The 20,892-nt window shown below is 41.0% G+C and overlaps 1 protein-coding gene across 30 annotated transcripts in view; it reads right to left on the reverse strand.

Moving 5' to 3' along the window:
- LOC138738811 (rho GTPase-activating protein 6-like) overlaps nt 1-20,892 on the reverse strand; it is a 564,699-nt gene that overhangs the window by 122,587 nt on the left and 421,220 nt on the right. For all 30 annotated transcript variants that reach the window (XM_069889798.1, XM_069889786.1, XM_069889795.1 and 27 more), the window contains one exon: nt 15,352-15,511. In XM_069889798.1, the coding sequence (XP_069745899.1) occupies nt 15,352-15,511 (160 nt within the window). The remainder of the gene's footprint in view (nt 1-15,351; nt 15,512-20,892) is intronic.

Below are 20,892 nucleotides of genomic sequence, written 5' to 3' on the forward strand. Positions count from 1 at the left end.
GTTTATGTTCCTGTGTAAAGTTAGATCTTTTGTTGGGAAAGGACAGCACCTTTGACTTTTCACAGATTCAGACTTTATGATGTTGCATATCAGGAGCCCATGGGGCTTGGAAGGGAACCTGCATGTGGTGGTGTGCCCAAACATCTTTTGTTCCTGCTCATCTTGGAGGTTGAAAATTTGGCAGTTGATGTCAATTAGCTCAGGTAAGTAACTTTACTGCATTTCATGAGTATTCCAGACTATGTGCTGATGGAGGTGTATTTCTGGCAAGTAGCAAACAAGAAGATTGCACCATCCTGAATGCTATCAAACTTGTTGGGTGTTGTTAGAGGTACACCCCTCCAGGGAAGTGGGACAGTATTTGTAACAGCCCTGACTTGTGCCTTATGTAGAAAGATGTGCCAGAAGATGAGCTGCTTGCTGCAGGATATTCAGCTTCTGACCTGCTCTTGTAACCACAATACCGATATTTTTGTCAGTGGTCACTGTAGGACTTGGCAATGAACATCAAGAGAAAGTCGTTAGGATCAGAAATGATCATGTTCTCTGGAACTATAACGTTGCAAAGGTTAAATAAAAATCTAATATTCTGTCATATGTTTCAACGAATTAGTGCACTAAATTAATTTCACAGTGACTCAAACGTTAAATCTAAATTACGTGGCACTGTGCTTGAACTGCAGATTGTGGGAGTTTGTAAGGATTAAGACTGTCCTGAGTAAAAACATCTGTAACTGACATGTCTCTGGCTCAGAATTACTGAGCTGGAGCACAATTTGGAAACATTCTGGCACGTAAGGAAGTGAGAGGAGCATACCACTCTCCAACTCTGTCCACCAGTCTACAGGGCTGAAGTCAGGAGTATGATGAAACACCCTCCACTTGCTTGGATGAACAGTTTCAACAAGAGATCATAGAGGACATAGCAGTCCATTTGACAGGCACCCCATCCACAACCATTCACTCACTTCACCACCAATGCACATTGTAGCAGTTGATACTATCAACAGGATGCTCTGCAGCATCAAACCAGAACTCCTTAGACACCCCTTTGAAAATGCACATCTATCAGCTTAACAGACAAGGGCAGCAAAAGCACAAGAACACCACCTCCTGACAGCTGCCCTCCAAGCCACACACCACCCTGACTTGATAATACTGTATAGTACCGTTCCTTCTCTATCACTGGGTCTAAATCCGGGAATTCCTTCCCCAACAGTATTGTTGTTATACCTACACCTCAAGGACTTCAGCAGTTCAAGAAGGCGGCTCTTCATTACCTGTTGAAGGGCAATTAGGGATGGGCAATTAAATGCTGGCTCAGCCTGAAAAGCCCACATCCCATGAAACTATATATATATATATAAATATATATATATTTCATACATGATGAAAAGAAGCAGTTAATTTGTACTTGGTGAATTGTGTGCAGTTGTGGCTGCCACACTATAGCAGAGATGAGGTTGCAAGTGGAGAGAATGCGGAGGAGATTCACCAGGGTGTTGCCTGAGTTGGATGACCCCTAGTTACAGAGAGAGAATGACAGTTTGTTCTTTTTTTCCCTTAGAGCTACATGGAATTATTGGATGATCATTTTTCCCAGGGGAATCCAACATAAGACAGCATAGGCTTAAGATTTGATGAAGGAGTTTTAAAGCAGTTTTGAGGGGAAAAGGGAAAAAAATTTTTAATGCAGAGAATGCATGATACTGCTGCCAATGGAGGTTATGTTCAGATACAATCACTTAGGTTTAGGCAGGCACTGAAATAGACAAGGCATGAAAGAATATTGATCTAATGTAAACGGTTAGCATAGCGGTTCGCACAGTACTATTACAACACCAATGACCCGGGTTGGAAACTAGCGCTATCTGTACGGAGTTTGTACATTCTATCCATGCATGAATGGGTTTCTTCTGGGTGCTCCAGTTCCCTCCCACCTTTCAAAGCATATGAAAGTCGTAGGTCAGTTAGGTGTCATTGAGCAGCACAGGCTCATGGGCTGAAAGGGCCTATTACCGTGTTGTGTGTCCAAATTTTAAAAAAAATAGGATTGTTATGAATGTGCAAAAAAGATCAGCATGGAAGTAGTTGGCTGAATGCCCATTTCTATGCTGTACTCTCTGTGACTAGCTATCGTTAGAACCAGAGTCCTTCAGCACAGAAACAGTTCCTGTGGCACAACTTGTCTTTGCCAACCATGCTGGTCCCATTTGCCTGCATTTGGCCCATATCCCTCTAAATCTTATCTAAATGCCTTCTACATGATATAATTGTTATGATGCAATAACCTACCACTTCCTCCAGCAGCCCAAATGTGGATTACATTCTGAGTTAAAAAGTTATCTCTCAAGCCCCACTTAAATTTCTCCCCTCTCACTGATGCTGTCATCTACCCTGCAAGAAAAGACTGAGAGTGTATTCTTCATCCATGCCCCTCATGATTTTATAAATCTCCATAAGGTCAACTCTCAGCCTCCAACATTCAAGGAAATACAGTCCCAGCCTATCTAACCTCTCCCTGTCACTTGCAGTCCGCTCCTGGCATCATCCTGATGTATTTCCTCCACATCCCTTCCAACTTATTGATATTCTTCCTACAGCTGGGTGACCAGATCTGCACCCGGTCCACCAGGTCTGGTCTCATCAATGTCTTTAGCAGTTGTATCTTGATGTCCTGACTCTTGAACTCAAAACCTTTCTCATTGAAGACAAGCATGCCAAGTGCCTTCTTCACAACTCTGTCCACCTAAGTTACCACTTTCAAGGAACTATGCACCTGTACCCATCGGCCCATCTACCCTACAACGCTATATACAATACTATAGGGTTGTGCTGTTTATTATGCAAGTTGTCAGAGATAAATTCCATTTGTCACTCCTTGGCGCACATTCCCAACTGACCTAGATCCTGTTGTAAACTTAGATATACTTCCTCATTGTTCATTATACCAACAATCTTGCGGACACCTGCAAACGTATTGATCATGCTAATTACATCACCACCCAAGTTGTTAATATAGATCTAAAAACCAGTGGCAGCCCCTCCAGTATACTACTGGTCACAGGCCTCCAATGAGAAAAACATCAATCCACTACTCCTTCCACCAAGCTAGTTTTGAATCCAATTGGCCAGCTCACCTAAAATCGCACATGACCCAACCTTCCAAATTAACCCTTCCATGCCAGACTTTAACAAAAGCCTTGCTGAAGTCCATATATACAACATCCACCATCCTGCCCTCATGAATTCTCTTCAAAAAACCATCCAATTTGTGAGACACACTCAGTCTGTCATTCAAACCCACTCATCCATGTCTAACCCCAGATCTACCAAACTAATTGACTCTTCACAGCATTCTTGTCTCTGGGGCAATTAAGAACAGAAAATTAATGCCAGCATTGCCAGCAATGTGTTTATGCAACTAATAAGAAAACACAAACAGCTCTGGATACCGCACCTCAGGATGTGTATGGTAGCCTTTTAATGAGCGTCAGAATGATACCACAGATGAGACCTGTGCAAACAAAAGTTAGATTCCCTGAAATAGAGGAAACTAAATGGTGTATATTGCTGATGACTAAGGCCACCTCACTGACAAAAGGCAAAGGAGGAAAAACCCAACACCCAACCCCAACCAACCAATTTTCCCCTGCAACCGCTGCAACCGTGTCTGCCTGTCCCACATCGGACTTGTCAGCCACAAACGAGCCTGCAGCTGACATGGACATTTACCCCCTCCATAAATCTTCGTCCGCGAAGCCAAAGCAAAGAAGGCGGCTTGTATTAATTGTTCAGAAAAATAATTTCAAATTCCTGGGAAATTTAAATTAATTAAATAAATCAGATTTTTAAAATTCTACAACAATTTGAAGGAGCATGGAAAAAGGCAGTTATATAATTTTATTTGCAAGTTAGATATGATCTCACATGAAGAGAACGAGCTCAAGAGACTACACAGCTTATTCCTGTTATTATGTTATGTCACAATTACTTAAAATAGTTAGCTTTATTGTTAGGATATTTCACTGCCACATTCTATTGACAGGAACCCAGTGTGGACAAAAGACTCTCCTCCCACGAGAACGGAGCAAACAACAAACTACTAGAGGAACTCAGCAGGTTGGGTTACAACTATGGAGGAAAATAGAAAGTCCATATTTCAGGTCAAAATCCTTCATCAGGGCTGAAAGAGTAGAAGGGAGCTATCAAGTGACAAAGAAGTCAGAGCGTAGATCAGGCCAAGAGCTAGCAAACAATAGGTGGATCCAGATGAGATGGGGTTAAATGGCAGAGAGAGTCCTGTTGGGCATGGAAGGGTGGAAATAGCATTTATGACTGGGAGGTGATGAAGGCAACTAGGGCTGAAGAATGGGACCAAATAACAGGATGGTGGGCAGATGGTAACAATGGGGTGAGCATAGGGAACCTGATGGGTGGAGCATGTGGGTCATGGACACATGGAGTAGGTGGAGCAAAGGAAAGAAAATGAGTAACAAGAAACTAAGGGGAAGGGGTTTGGAAAGAAAGGGATATTCCAGATTCCAGTATCTGCAGTCTCTTGTGTAATTATAATCCCATGAGAATGGATTTGATTTATATTGACATGAATTACTTCATCTCATACAAATTTGATCTCTAAGTGGCTGCAACTGATCTGTGTTCTATGTTTCTCACATACTGAAACTTTCATGATAACCGTAAAAGGAACAGAAATCCACACACATTTCAGAACAATGAAGTGAAATATTTGTTGAGATCTTTCACATTGGACAGCAGATAAATGATCTATTGTTCAAACGTGTTTTCATTAAAAACTAAAATATTACACATTTTTACTGATCTCTGAACATCCCTCGATGGCCCCCCCTGCCTTGACGGCCTCCTGCCCTGACAGCACTTGGTGGCCGCCCCCACTTGACGTCCCCCGCTCTGATGGTCTCCACTGGCCGCCCCTGCCCTGACTGTTCTCACTGGCCACCCCTGACCTGACGGCCCTCAATGGCTGCCCCTGACCTGAGGGGTTCATGGAGGGAGAGGGGTGAGTGGATGGGAGAAAGTGGAGAGATGCGTCGTTGGCTGACGGCGTCATCGTGACTCATCAGTCTGTCCCTAGCCAGCCGCTTGCAGCAGCATTACATTCATGCGAAGCGGCAGAGCGCTGCGCTCCGCCGATGATCCTTTCCAGAGAGAGATTGTCATCGGTGCCTTGGAGCCAGCCTCGGCACATTCATAGAGGTAAGTCTCCCGATGTAAGGGCAGAGAATCTCTGCCTTTTCAGTCAGGCTTTTCTACTGCATGAAAGGGCCTAAAGGCTCTTGTGCTAGATCCCATAATCATCAATGGGTTTTTTTAAAAATGGAATTAACCTGTCTACTAATGATGATTGATGGTTTATGACAACAGGGAAGAACTTTCTCCAATTTCTCACAATTGTGCTGTGGGATATTTTACGTTAACCTGAGATGTCCGATTGTTTTTGTTTTGGGTTTAGGCCTTGTCTTGTGTTTATCGGGCACCGTCCAGGAAAACAGTTTCATTTTTACGCTTTGGAGTATGAAAATGACAATGAAGTAACTCTGACTCTGAGACAATTGTTGACATCTGGCTTTTAACATTGTTACTGACATTGCAATACCCTGTCCATAATGCACTGGACAGTCAGCCTAGATTATGTGCCAACGTCTCTGAATTGGAATCTCCTCTTCAGGCACAGAGGTGAGAATGGAGCCAAAGCTGACGTCCATTATATTGTCTGTGGTTCTAAGGAGTAATTAATTCTGAAATTAACAAATCAACCTCAATAAAATGGAAGTAATTAATCACAAGAAAAAATGCAGTTTCTCCAAAGTAAATCTAAAACCACAAGCTGCATCAGATTTCAGATTTATTGCCAGAGTATGTATATACATGATATCACATACAATCCTGAGATTCTTTTTCCTGCAGGCACAGCAGAATTATCACTAATTGGTAGTGCAGTACACAGTCTATACAAATAAACAAATAAAGAACTGTAAACAGGTAACGAATGTAAAAGAATAAAAAAAACAATAAAGTGCACAGTAAGATCCTTAAATGACCCTCTGATTGAGTTTGTCGTTGAGGAGACATTAAAACCGAGAATCTGAAATTCCATCTGTATAATTAGAATCCAATTTCAAATGATTAATGCTAAATTCAGTTCCTTGTTATCCAATAACCAATCAAACAACTGGGAACGTATAGTGCATATGCAAGTTACTGAACCCAGAAAATTTATGCTCCATTATAATTTGGCCATCCAGAACACAAACTAATCAAATCATGTCAAATTGAAAATTGTCTGAATTCCAATGAAGGGTCAGGGTTGGAATTCACAAACATGTTGACAATTTTATATTCATAACTTTTAAAAGGCTACCGTATCTGGCGGTTAGAAAACATCCAGGTCACAAAACCAGGAACCATTATATAGACCTGGAGGTTCAAAATGAATGACCTGGCATGGCAGCCAAGAAACTAATCAGTAGATCAGATGCAACACCGGCACTGAGGACTGAAGGCAAGGTAAATGTTTCAAATATTAGTCTCTCTCAAACCAGGGTATGCTCATTGGAAATTCCATTGATGAACAGCCTACAGTCAGTAATGGGACTTGCAAATGCATCCAAAATACAAAACAGTCATATTTTGCTTATATAGCAGCAATCAAACTCAAAATATCTTACATTATAAAAAAATAATTTTAACTAGATGTTCATCCATAACTTTGGGACATCCCTTCTCTTTTCTCTTTGGCTTGGCTTCGCGGACGAAGATTTATGGAGGGGTAATGTCCACGTCAGCTGCAGGCTCGTTTGTGGCTGACAAGTCCGATGTAGGACAGGTAGACACGGCTGCAGCGGTTGCAAGCAAAAATTGGTTGGTTGGGGTTGGGTGTTGGGTTTTTCCTCCTTTGTCTTTTGAAAGTGAGGTGGGCTCTGCGGTCTTCTTCAAAGGAGGTTGCTGCCCGCCAAACTGTGAGGCGCCAAGATGCACGGTTTGAGGCATTATCACCCACTGGCGATGGTCAATGTGGCAGGCACCAAGAGCTTTCTTTAGGCAGTCCTTGTACCTCTTCTTTGGTGCACCTCTGTCTCGATGGCCAGTGGAGAGCTCGCCATATAACACGACCTTGGGAAGGCGATGGTCCTCCATTCTGGAGATGTTGAGGATGGAGCGGAGACAACGCTGGTGGAAGCGTTCTAGGAGCCGTAGGTGATGCCGGTAAAGGACCCATGATTCGGAGCCGAACAGGAGTGTGGGTATGACAACGGCTCTGTATACGCTTATCTTTGTGAGGTTTTTCAGTTGGTCGTTTTTCCAGACTCTTTTGTGTAGTCTTCCAAAGGCGCAATTTGCCTTGGCGAGTCTGTTGTCTATCTCGTTGTCGATCCTTGCATCTGATGAAATGGTGCAGCCGAGATAGGTAAACTGGTTGACCGTTTTGAGTTTTGTGTGCCCGATGGAGATATGGGGGGGGGGGGGGGGGCTGGTAGTCATGGTGGGGAGCTGGCTGATGGAGGACCTCAGTTTTCTTCAGGCTGACTTCCAGGCCAAACATTTTGGCAGTTTCCGCAAAACAGGACATCAAGCACTGAAGAGCTGGCTCTGAATGGGCAACTAAAGTGGCATCGTCTGCAAAGAGTAGTTCACGGACAAGTTGCTCTTGTGTCTTGGTGTGAGCTTGCAGGCGCCTCAGATTGAAGAGACTGCCATCCGTGCAGTACCGGATGTAAACAGAGTCTTCATTGTTGAGGACTTTCATGGCTTGTTTCAGCATCATGCTGAAGAAGATTGAAAAGAGGGTTGGTGCGAGAACGCAGCCTTGCTTCACGCCATTGTTAATGGACATTCACTTACAGACATAAACATGTCTTTAATTCCAAACTAACACAATAATCACCAGACAATTTGTACTGGTGATTTTGATTTAAGAATTAATATTTGCCAAACACAAAGGGAGAATCTAAATTGTGCCATAGAATTATGATAAGGTATGACAAGATCCAATTATGCCATCCACTTGATAGGACAGAAAATCCTTTCATCCAATCTTGAGATGGATAATTAATTTAAATGCTGCAAAAATTTTGTCTGAATGTGCTTGAACCTCCAATCCTTTCCCATTAATACGGGGAAAAGAATATCAAACCACAATGTTAGCAATTTGGAGCAGAAGGCAAGGTAAATGTTGAAACCTCTTGGAGCATCCTAAATGACAGTCCTAAATGAATTTGTCACGTTCCATAAATATTAAGCACAAAAAGTAATTTCAGGAAGAAGTTAATGGATTTTTGGATAGACCACAACTGGAATTACATGTGCAGTGTTGGTCACCTTTCGATGGGATGGATGCTATGGCACTGGAGAGCGAACAGAGGAGATTCACCTGGATAATGCTTGGGACAAAGCAATTTACAGGACAGACTGGGTTAATTTTCCCTTGAAGCTGAAGTGGACTGAGGAAGAAAATTAGCAATGAAATGAGTGAATGGAGAACCACGCAAGAGTGCCCAAATGATCTTCTCCTGCTTCTATGTTATATTCTTTTATAAAACACAGTTGGATCTTGGTAGCCAGCAGGTATTACTAGAACTTATGACATCAGTACACAACAGTGTTATTTTCATATCATAATATCAGAGGAAATAGCCAATTATTTTCAGCTATACTGATGTCCAACTTTATTTATGGATTTTCAGTTTTGGATAAAAGAGCCAACACATCTTGTGTAAATTATGAAACAACATGGTCCAAGAAGATCAATTCCATATTGGAATAATTTTGTATAATTTTGGTCTTACTTTCTTATTTAAAAACAATCATTTCAAAGTTAAAGGAGTGAATTTGGGGATTCACTAACAGGCACAGAATATAGGTGGAGTAAATTGTGGGAGGGGAGCAAGAATGAGGGAATTGGGCTGTACAGGGATTTTAAAGACAAGAGGAATTATGATTATTGCTGGCAATATTAATGTGATTTATCATTTCTTTACAGGAAGATGGCACATGGCCATATCATAAGCCATAACATAGAGGCACACATTTGGTTTCGATTGATCTGAGTGAATAAGCTACAAAATAGAACATATATTTAACCTACATACAGTCAGTGCATTGGCAACAGTGCACATACTCTTCAATCATTTCAAAAGGAAAATATATGCAACATGCAATATTTTTTTTAAACTGCATGCTTTTATACTTCCATTTAAGGAAAAAACATAATCCATGCGCATAATACGAAAATTACTTCAAAGAAATAAATGTACAGAGAGATAGACCAGGTAAAGGAAACTAAAGTGAAGGTCAACGAATGGGTGGAAAACAGGAGAGAAAACACAAAAGGGATAGATACTCCAAAATAAGAGGAAAGACTGGGCAAGGGAACAAAAGAAAATGTTGTAGATATTCAAAAGTTCAGATTTATTGTCAGAGTACATACGTCACATCACATACAATCCTGAGATTCTTTTTCCCGTGAGCCAAGCAGAATTTCTACTGATTGGTAGTGCAAAAAAATCTATACTCAAAAAAACGATACGTATGCAAGAGAGAAATGTAAACAGGGAAATGCAAACAAATCACAACACAGAAAATAAATACACAATAATAGAGTCCTTTAAATGAGTCACTGATTGAGTCTGTTGTTTATGAGTCTGATGGTGGAGCAACTGTTCGAGTCTTGTGGCACCCATACCTCTTTTCTGATGGAAGCAGTGAGAACGGGAGCATATCCTGAGTAGTCTGGATCCTTGATGATTGCTGCTACTCTCTAACAGCAGCGTTGCATAAAATTTTCTCAATGGTGAGGATAGTTTTGCCTGTGATGCACTGGGCTGTGTCCCTTTTGCATGAGCATTCGGCTTAGAGGTATTGGTGCCCCCCCCCCCCCACCCCCATACTTGGCCATGATCCAGCCGGTCAGCACACTTTCCATTACACATCTGTGGAAGTTTGCCAAGGTTTTTGCTGTCATATCAAACCTCCAAAAACTTGTGAGAACATAGAGGTGCTGACATGCTTTATTCACAATGATATTTGTGTGTGGGATCTAGGAAATATCCTCTGGATGGTGATCCCAGGAATTAAAATTTTCCTCACTCTCTCTACCTCTGATCCCCCAATAATCACTGCATTGAACACCTCCCGCTTTCCCTTCCTGAAGCCCACAATTAGCTCCTTGGTTTTGATGACATTGAGTGTAAGGTTGTTGTTGGTGCATTATTCAGCCAAATTTTCAACCCACAATCAAGGTATCGGCAGCAAATTTGTAGATGGTGTTATTGTTGTACTGAGGCACACAGTCTTGGGTGAACAGCAGTTAGAGCAGGGGGCTAAGAATGCAGTCCTGTGGTGCTCTGCCACTGATGGAGACTGTGGAAAAGATATTCTTACCCATTACCTCCCTATCATTTCTCATCCACCCTTCCACCTGCATCCAGTCATGATCTCTTGCCTGTTAGCCCATGGTCTTCCCCCTGCCTCTTTCTCCCTCCTCTCCTGTTCTCCTCCACCACCCCCCACCCACCTTTCTATTCAGACACTTGCCTATTTTTTGCTTATCCCAAAAACATTGGTGATATCCTTTTACTTCCTATGGACACTTCATGGCTGCTGAGTTTCTTAAGCACTTTTGCATATTGTACAGATAGACTGGATTAATTTTCCTGAGAACAGAAGTGGACTGGAGAGAAGAATAGGAAACTAAAATGGACAAAGTTCAGGTAGAATAGTGGGAAACTTCCCCCCCCAGAGCAGAAACATTTAAAACAAGAGAAAATTCATTTTAGGTGGGGGGGGGGGAAAGGTTTAGAGGGGATCTGAGGAAGAAATTTTTCATCCAGAAGATGGTTGATGTTTGGAACTCCATCTCGCACTCAGAAAGTATCAAGACAAGGCAGAGTAGGCTGTTGACCAAGAACTAGGAAGTGGGATTCATTTAGATGGGTACACGATGGTCACCATGGACATGATGGGCTGAAGGGCCTATTTCTCAACCGCTATGACAATGGAAAGTGAAATAAGCGAGGAATTAGAGACACATGAGACTGCAGATGTTGGAATTGGGAGCAAGACATACTCTGCTGGAGGAACTCAACAGGGCAAGCAGCATCAGTGGGAGAAAAGAACGATAGACATTTTAGGTTGGAACACGATGAAGAGTTCCAACCCGAAACATCGACCATGCTTTTACACCCACCGAGCAGGAGTTAGTTTGGTTACAAGATCCAGAGCTGAGAGTGGAGAAGTGGGATTAGTTCCAGGTTGATACAGGGCCACAGAAAGAGAGAAGGGTGGCAAGATTTATTTTTTCATCGATCTTGAGAAGAGATCCATTTCTGCTACAGAAATTACCAACAATTTAGTAAAGCTGTTTGTGCTTCTAATTGTTCTCGTTCAACAAATGGCTCAAATTCCAAGCATTCAACACGTTTTCTTAATTGTAGAAGTTTCACATCTCAAATAACAACATGCAAATTAACCAGACTGGTTCCTCTAGTCTAGCACAACTGTGAAGAATCAGTTGACATAACCTCTAAACGTGAATATGATACAGCATTGATGAAAATGAGGTCACGGCATAGAAATGTTTGCTATTATAAAACTATTAAAATTGTCCAAGAATGATGATGCTTTTTCCATGAGATTTTAACCTAGGGTGGTGGAAGCAGATACTATAGTGAACTTCAAGAAGCAATTAGTCAGGCACATGAACGCACTGGAAATGAAGGGATATCGATCACATGCAAACAGATGAGCTAAGTGTGGCAAACCACTGTTTGTATATTTATTTGTCTGGGCACACCCATTGGCTGACTGTACCTGTGGCCCCTCCCACAGACTCCTGATAAAGGGGACTGTTCCACAGCCCCCTCCCCAGTTCAGCACAGTCGACCATCATGGCAGTGACTCCATCCTATTGTGAATAAAAGCCTATCAGTTTTACAAAACTTCAAGTCTTTTGGAGTTATTGATGGTGCATCAATTTTATTCACAATAAATTTTGACAAAAGAGAAGATCCTGTAGCTGGAGAAGTTGGAAATTGACCCTCAATCACTTGAAGCCTCCACCAACTTCGAACCCTAGCTGCGTTGCTTTGAAAGGTTCCTGTAGGCATTATCTGCCATCGTCTGATCAGAGCGTGACAAACTGCAGGTACTACAATCCCGAGTCGGGCCCCTGGTATATTCAATGATCAGGGATGCCGCGTCATACCCAGAAGCAATGGAGATTCTGAAGGGCCAGTATCTGAAGAAGGTAAACGAAGTCTATGCAAGACACCTCCTGGCCACTTGAAAACAGCGACTTGGGGAATCAAGTGCTGAATACCTTTGGGGCCTACAAACTCTCAGACTAGCCTCTGTCAACAACTAACTCTGCTAACGCCATGCCTCGCAGTGACCCAACCACAGCTATTGTTCTCCATGAGCACCCGAAGTGCTACTTCTGTAGCGTGGGCAAGTTCCCGAGGAAACACTGCCCGGTGAAAAATGCAATCTGTTCAAACTGGAGGAAGAAAGGGCATTACATGAAAGTGTGCAAGTTCAAGTCTCTCCAATCCAGCAGTGCCGTGTGCGAACCATGAGGGCTGCCATCTTGGAACACAACAGCGCTGCATGCTGGGGACGCCATCTTGGATGTCACCATCAAGCAACCAAATACACGACCTCTCCACCACAGCTACAGACAGCGACTTGACACTAGCCTCCATCACGCTGGATCAAGGTAGTCCTCACCAACTCGCCAGATCAATTATGGACACCCAGATAAAATGTCACGTGATAAGCTGCTATTTGAAAGTGGGAGCATGGAGAGCTTCATCCACCCGGACACGGTGCAGTGCTACTCCCTTGTGCCAGTGAGTCATAAAGTCTTCTTGGCCTTGAATACCCATATGGCTGATGTCAGCAGCTACTGCGTAGCAATCCTGACCGTGAGGGCAACAGACGGCCGTGTTACTGAGTCTGGACTTCCAATGCCACCTTAAAAGCATGACAATAGAGTACAATGGGTCCCACCCTCCTCCATCACTGTCTATAACCAGCAGTTCTTAAATTGCCCAATGTGCTCCACCAGCAAGAACTCCCCGCCCCTGCTTCTTTAAGGAGGGAAATAAATTGGGAAAAGATTAATTCAACAAGTTGACAACAAATCATCAAGGAGGATTTTTACAGTCCAATCTTTGCTTGTGCACACCCACCGGCTTAAACTTGATGGGCTACAGTGGATGGAAGGCAAACAATGGCACTATATTAAAAAATAGGTAATTACCGTTGCAGAGCAATTTCAAAGCAGGTAAATTCTGAAATTTCGATGCCATCAGTTTTAAAACAGTGAATAATTTCTTCCTTGCACCCACAGCATCCTGTTTTTTTTAAAAATAGGTTTAAGCCTTGTCTCTATAATCCCAATCCAATGCATCTGTGAAAGAGCCACCAGAATTAAGTTACCCACATTGATTTAAATAATCCTCAGTCAATGCCAGGCTCATCATCTTCAGTTTTTTTAAAAAAATCACAACAGTAGGAGGCTTTCAGTGAAGTTTCCAAGTTAATAAAGAAACATTAAAGGGAAGAACATGTAAAGGACAAATCTGCTGTCATGAACCAAGGTCAAGGAACAAATTCTGCAAAGGAGTGAACCCACTCCAAAATGGACTTGATGTGTATTCAGTCAACATGTTTACTGCAAACTAGATATAAATTTCAGACCATTATCAGACCAAATACCACCAGGTAGATTGGGACAGTGGAGGGTGATTGGTATTAGCAACCAATTGATCATTCTACTCCTCCCCAACCCCCCATAAAACCTGATCTTTCTGCATCAAATAGAAGGATGACATAATGCACGAGAAACAATGAACTGTGTCATGATGCACTTCGAAGACTTATATTCTATCTCACACTGAGGTTCCATTAGTTAACATGAGTTCTGATTACATAGGAACAACAGATCTCTTGGTCTTGCTCAAGATTCATCCCCCATCTAATTACAGAAACAGACAGGTGTTTCTCATTTAATTCATTCGTAAATAGAGGAACTTGCTGTGTCAAAAAAGCTGCCACTTCTTCTGACCACACACTGGAACTAATGATAAGGACTTGGAGAAATGCGCTGGCATCACAGGGAAACCCCTGGCTGAAATGTCTGCCACGATTTTGGGGGGGGGGGGGGTGAAGGGAGGGGTTGCTGCCACGGGGCAGGAGCTACGAACTGACACTGCTGCGAATGCCACTCCGGTTCGCAGTGACAGTTCAACGTTCACGGCAGCGGGACGTTGCTGGGGAGGGGGGGGGGGGGAGTGTGCAGGATTGATGGGATGGGTGTCGATTGATGGTGGGTGTGGTGACTGATGGTGGGTGGTGACTAATGGGCAGGGGGGCGAATGACAGGGTGGTGACTGATGGTCAGTGGGGGAGGGTCGGGGGACACTGAGGTGGGTAAATGAGAGAGGAAAGCGGGGAGAGAGAAGATGCACAAGCCCAGGAGAAACTATAAGGAGACAGTAAGAGAGGGAGGAAGAAAAAAAGAGGGCGAGTGAGGGGGGGAGGAGGGTTTGAGAGGTGGGAGCAAGTGCGAGAGCTGGGGAAGGGCAATGAGCACAAGGGGAGAATGAGAGAGCACAAAGGATGAGCTGTGAAAAAGAGAGTGTAACAGAGACCAAAACAGAGCAAGTTCAAGTAAGATCGTGCAAGGTGGAATTCAAGAAAGAGCATATAAAAGGGAGAGGCCAAGAAAGAGGGAGTACGAGAAAGATCAAGGAACTGTTTAGCAAGGGCCCTCCTCAATGTTCCAGTAACCTGGGTACAGTTACTTATGATGAGACAGAGAGATAAGTAAAGTTCTCTTTGTTCCACCACATTCTTTGAAAACAGCATGAAAGATTTTCAGGGAGACTAACAGGCCATGACCCATTCCTTTTCATTTCCATTTCAACTGGAAAGTGAACAGACTTTCCCACCCAATTCAATGAACCTGGCCTCATATCAAAATGTCTTCATTTCTATGCCTTCAATTTTTTTTTTACAACAAAAGAAATTTGAAACAGATTTTTTTTAAAAACGTAAACATCTTTTCCTTTTCTTAAAATAAATTACTTTTCCCTCTTGATAACAACTTTTAACCCCTTAAGATTTTAGGACTAGAACGAATGACATCCCAAATCACAAAGTTTAACTATTTTCTGGTCAGTGACAATAAATGTCACCCCTTCATACATGAACTGGAAATTGAACAGATGTATTTCTGAGATGACAGGTTGGGAAAAGTTAAAATACAAACAAAATAAAAAGAAAGCAGGTGCAATGATGAGCTCTTACCTTTTGGAATTGTAACCTGGCAACCCAGCTCGTAATCCTGCTGCAGTCGATAAAAAGCCACTTCCTGAAGCCGCACTCTCTCCAGCTCTGAGAGACTTTGAATCAGGACTGGCTTCAGATGAACGCTGCGGCCAGACATGCTGTTCCAGGTGAAGTCACCCTGCCATTAGGAAGAAAAATAAAAAGAACTTATAAAAGGAACCTAGCACAGCATGGAATATCCTTCTTCACTTCTTTTTTAAGTTCTGTTCATTTTGAGTCTATTTGTTAACAATGCTTCATCTGTGTACTGTATGTGACAATACTGTAGTTCACGGAGTTAGCAAGTCTTCTGGTCTAAATACAACTTTGAAAATCACAGGACACTTTCTTTTGAATGCCACAATTGTGCAGACACAATTTAAATTTCCAGCATTTGAAGGATGCATCCCCTTTCTAGTGTCTCTGCCAACCCATACACACCCACATGTCCCCAACCCTCACAGAGAAAGGGCACAGAATATTTGTACTTAAGCATCATCTTCTCATGACTCAGGATCACTTCACCTCCCTGAAGCAGCACTTCTGAAAATATTGCCACTGTGGTAATTAATGTTGGAAATGCTTCAGAAATTGTGCATTCATCAAATGCCAATGAATAACAGGACAGTTGTTTCTTCTGGCTTGTTTGGAACAATAACCACTGCCCAGCATGAGCTGAAGTACTCCAATGTTCTTCACAACAGTCTCTCAGCTTAATACCTGGTTTAAAAGACATACTGCCCTGTACGGTATTGTTCTGAAAGTTTCAGATCATGCTGTCAGATCTCTGGAGTGAGATTTTAACCACAACCTTCAGAATCAGATGCCAATTATCCACACAATCTTGCCGATCTCCTGCTCACTTTTGAAAAGGACTTAAATATTCATAAAATTCCTGCTGTTCAGGTAATGAGCAACTATTGCTTCAGAGAAACAGTTAAAGAGAGGATTCAAGTATATTATTTAAGGGATCAGTTTTTAAAAAATATATTTTAACATGATTACAATTTTCAAACAATAGATGCAAGTGAAAGTTTAAATTTGATTTAAACAGTTCTATAACAAACAAGGCAATACCTGTATGTTCTGAAATAGAGTCTAAATATTTCAAGTATTCATGAAGATAAATGTGATTTAAAGCGAGCTGGCTAACTGGATCCAAAACTGATGGTGTTATGAGGCAGAGGAAGGTGGTGAAGCGTTGTTTTTCTGATGCATGTCTGTGACCAGTGGTGTACAGCAGATATCTGTGTTCGTCCCTGGTTGCTTGTCAATAATGTTAACCAATGGGATGTGAATGTAGGAGGTATAATTAGTAAGTTAGTGGATGCCACTATAGTTAGTGATAGCCATGGCTACAGCAGAAAATAGATCACACAAAAAATTTTGAAGAGCATTAGCAAATGTAATTTAATCTCTCCAAATGGTGAGATTCCTTAGTGCCCTACCACTTGCATGTCCTACCTCTATTTGGAATGTTGATGGACAAGAGAGACCTACACAGGTTGATTGGGTGGTGAAGGTGGTATATGGCATGCTTGCCTTTATGTCAGGACACCAGAAAATAAAAGTTGCAATGTTATGTTGTAATTTTTTTAAACACAGAGTATTGTGTGCAGTTCTAGTAACCATGTTACAAGGTTGTGCTGGAGAGGGGACAGAGAAGATTCATCAGGATGTTGCATGGACTGGAAAACATTAGTTATGGAGACAGACCGGGTGGGTTATGTTTTCCCTGATCAAAGTATATAAAATTGTAAGAGCTATCAATAGAGACCAAAATATTTTTCCCATGATAGGATTATCAACAAGACGCTGTTAGTTTAAAGGTGAGAAAAAGGAATTTTAAAGTGGATTTGAGGACTTTTTGTTTTACATACTGAGTGATTGATGTCTATAATGTGCTGCCAGAAGAGTGGTGAAATCAGACACTATCATTATATTTAACAGACACTTAAATGACAAGGAATAGAAGTATACAGTATAATAAAAGCTAAAAGTAATAAAATGAAAGTCTGAAAAGGTTATTATATCATCAAGTCCTCATTCTCATGTACAAAATCAGAAAATGGTGAGGCAAAGAGAGAATTTCCATTAGGTATAACACTAATGGAAGAAAAATCAAACATTTCTTGCACATAAATCCGATCACACTACATTAACAAAGTTGGAAGGATGCAAACCAGTCCAACCTCAAATTTCCAAATCTTCCTACTGTTTCTTCCCTTCCTTTATTTAAAGTTTGGTTTGAATATGTTTTTAATGCTCTGTGAAATAATTTCCTTTTGAATTTTGTTAAGCTTGGACCAATTATAATTTGGCAAAAACCCAAAAGCTTGCTCAAATATCACGAGCAATATAAACCAAAGCAGCTGTACTATTATTACTAAACAATTACATACTACCATCAGAAAGGTAGAAGGGATAACTCGCATATTTTCAAGACTGGAACTGAGCATGAGAAAATAAAATCCTGCCTATGTTGGAAATATGAAATAAAAACAGAAAATGCTGGGTTTTAGACAGCATCTGTGCAGAGACATTTGAGGTTGATCATTTTTAAGCAGATGGTAACTAACCTATGAGTGTCATCAAAACTTTCTGATTTTGTACATGAGAATGAGGTCTTGATGATATAATAACCTTTTCAGACTTTCATTTTATTAATTTTAGTTTTACCCAGTCATCTCGTCCATGCTAGAAATGAATTTTGTTTGGTATCTCTGCCAGATGTTTAAGCTAGAACTTATTTAATTCCCAGAACTGAAATGGAATATTGCATACTCCCTGCAAGTATTTACACCATATCTTGACAATTTTTAAGGATGCTGTTTTGACAATTGTTTTAAATGATAGAATATTTGAAGTATATTTTTATCCATTTTAGGATCTGCAACAAGTGACCACTTGGTTCAGTGGCAGTTTTCCCATCTCTGAGCTGAAGGATGCAGGGTTAAAACCCAATTACAGACAATAATAGAGCTGAAAATTAAAATTGTGGATCAAGATCAAATGAGGTATTGACAGCAGGTGGGTGTGCAGGCAGTATCCCAATTCACCAACTGAGCAGGTACTGAGGTCTCACAAAACATTCCCATAAAAATCAACCCAAGAACAGGTATGACCTTGGAAGTTGTAATCCTGCAGACCTTTCACCAGCTTGCAAATATTCTCACTGCATGGTAATGGAGGTGCAGGAAGATACAAAGAATAAACAAACACCTTATGAATTGTTTACTTGGCAGCTCAAGTCATAATGGCAGCTTGATGTCATGGAGCAAGGAAGAGTCTTCAGTCACTTGCCAGACAGAGTGCAATTGGATTCCCAGTTACATTGTTCTAAGTAACTCGGAATCACTTTAGTGTGAGCCATATATCACTGCACATAATATCCTGCTTCACGTTTAGTGTATGACAGTTATTGTCATACAAATCCTGATCAATTTGTTTTCTGCTTCCATACATGTGAAAAGGGCTTTGAAGAAAATTAATGATTGTACCCAAAATTTTACGACCCAGGCCCAATAGAAAATGGTGAATCGGAAGAAAAAAGAAAAAAAAATTCTCCCTACTAATCTACCCCCTCCCTCTAAACAAAGTTTTTTCTGTGTATATTGTAAAATATAATTATTAGTAAGATAAATAAGTAAAGTGTGGGGGGTTAGACTGCATATTGCAGATCATATCACAGAACAATATAATAACATCAGGGAAATAAAAAATATCTTGTATAAGGGAATTTTACATGTATCATTTGTATAATTTTTATATTCAGTATTATTTTTGCACATAGTATGAGTTACGATTTAATTGTTTAATTATTATAATTATAGAACTTGATGTCCTGAACAAAATGTTATGTAATAATTGTTATGCTTCCAATTTACAATTGATATGTGATATGTATATGATATGATTTGATTTGATTCGATTCATGTTATCATTAATATATCTTGTGTAAAGGGTTTTTGTTAAACTCAATAAACAATATTTTAAAAAGAAAATGGTGAATCAATTATGTGACAGATTATGTTGTGTTTGTATTGTATATAGATATGTTTTGGGGAGATAAATTGGGGTAGGTTGTTTAGTGTAGGTCAAATACAAACACTTTAAAACAGATCTTATTTAAAATACTGGAGCTCTGCTCATGCTAGACAGTCTGGTGCCAAAAGCCTTTGCAAAAGTTTTGGAGAGTGCCCAAGAGACTTCACTAATGGATTGTTGTTTACAAAAAGGCAACAGATGAAAGAATTCAACAGAGCCACAGACTGTTTGGAGTGGAATTTGCTGTTCTAAGAGAGTCATGTGGTTTTGTAGGCAGAGAGAGTAATACAGGCTTCTTTCTGAGAGAGAAAGAGAGAGAGAGAGAGAGAGAGAGAGAGAGAGAGAGAGAGAGAGAGAGAGATCAGTTCTGTAGTTTTACAGTCCGCAGAAGCAGCTGGGACTGGAACAGGACAAGCTGGTAAGCTTGTGGAAAATCCCATTTTGAAGATGAGTTGTGACTGCTTAGTTCAGCCTGGTTAAAGCCCTTGTGGTTCATGCAAGAGGAGAGGGCTAGCTGCCTAATGTTTCACTTGAAATAAGAACTTTGTAGTGACCTGAAAGAAAGAGGTTATCATCTGGAAAATCCTGATGGGGCAAGTTTCTTCAGCAAGACACTGACGTGGTTGGTTACAAGGAATCAGTTGTGGGTGTCAAGGAACAACAAATCTCTCTCTGAAAACCAACAAGAACCTTCCTGAACCATTTACCTTTCAAGCACCAAAGCCTGGTGAACTTTATAAATGTTGAATTCTGTGCACAGTATAAGAATTGCCTGCAACCAGTGAACTTGGAGGAATGAGAAGTGAGATTGGACTGTGAATCAAAGAAGTTTTCTGAACTTACATACAGATGCGCTTAGAATTAGAAGGGAGTTAGGTTAGTTAATAGTAATGTTAAAGTTTGATCCTGTTTTCATGTTTAAAGATAATTAAAAGTAATTTTTGTTCAAGTAACCATTTGCCTTGGTGATTATCTATTGTTGCTAGGTTCTGGGGTCCTCTGGGCTCGTAACAATTACACATAATGTTTAAAAAATTGAGCAGTAAATTTGAATATGATACAGTTATATGGTACAGTATAGTTATACTCATAGAACTATGAAGTAGAATACTGGAGAAATATTGTTCCAAGTATTGAGACAATGCTACCAAAGATTTGTTAATGTGATTCACAGGGATAAGGATCTAAAGGTTCTTGCACGGACTGCCCATGACAACTGTCACGGAATTATTCCAAAATCAAGGAGGCTCACAAAGTCATTCCAGCATGACCCCACGGATACAGTGAGAAAGATGTGGACAGCAACCTGGTGTCAAAGCAACATATTTTGGATGCAAGGTTTGGTGGACAACCATTCAAAAAAGATAGAAGCATGTCAGACAATGTACCACTATTGAACACACTGTAAAAGAACTCATTTCAGTGATATTTGATCTTTGGCGACATGGATAATAGTTATCAACTTTGATAGCA

This window comes from Narcine bancroftii, chromosome 7, assembly GCF_036971445.1.
Source record: "Narcine bancroftii isolate sNarBan1 chromosome 7, sNarBan1.hap1, whole genome shotgun sequence".
Taxonomy (NCBI): domain Eukaryota; kingdom Metazoa; phylum Chordata; class Chondrichthyes; order Torpediniformes; family Narcinidae; genus Narcine; species Narcine bancroftii.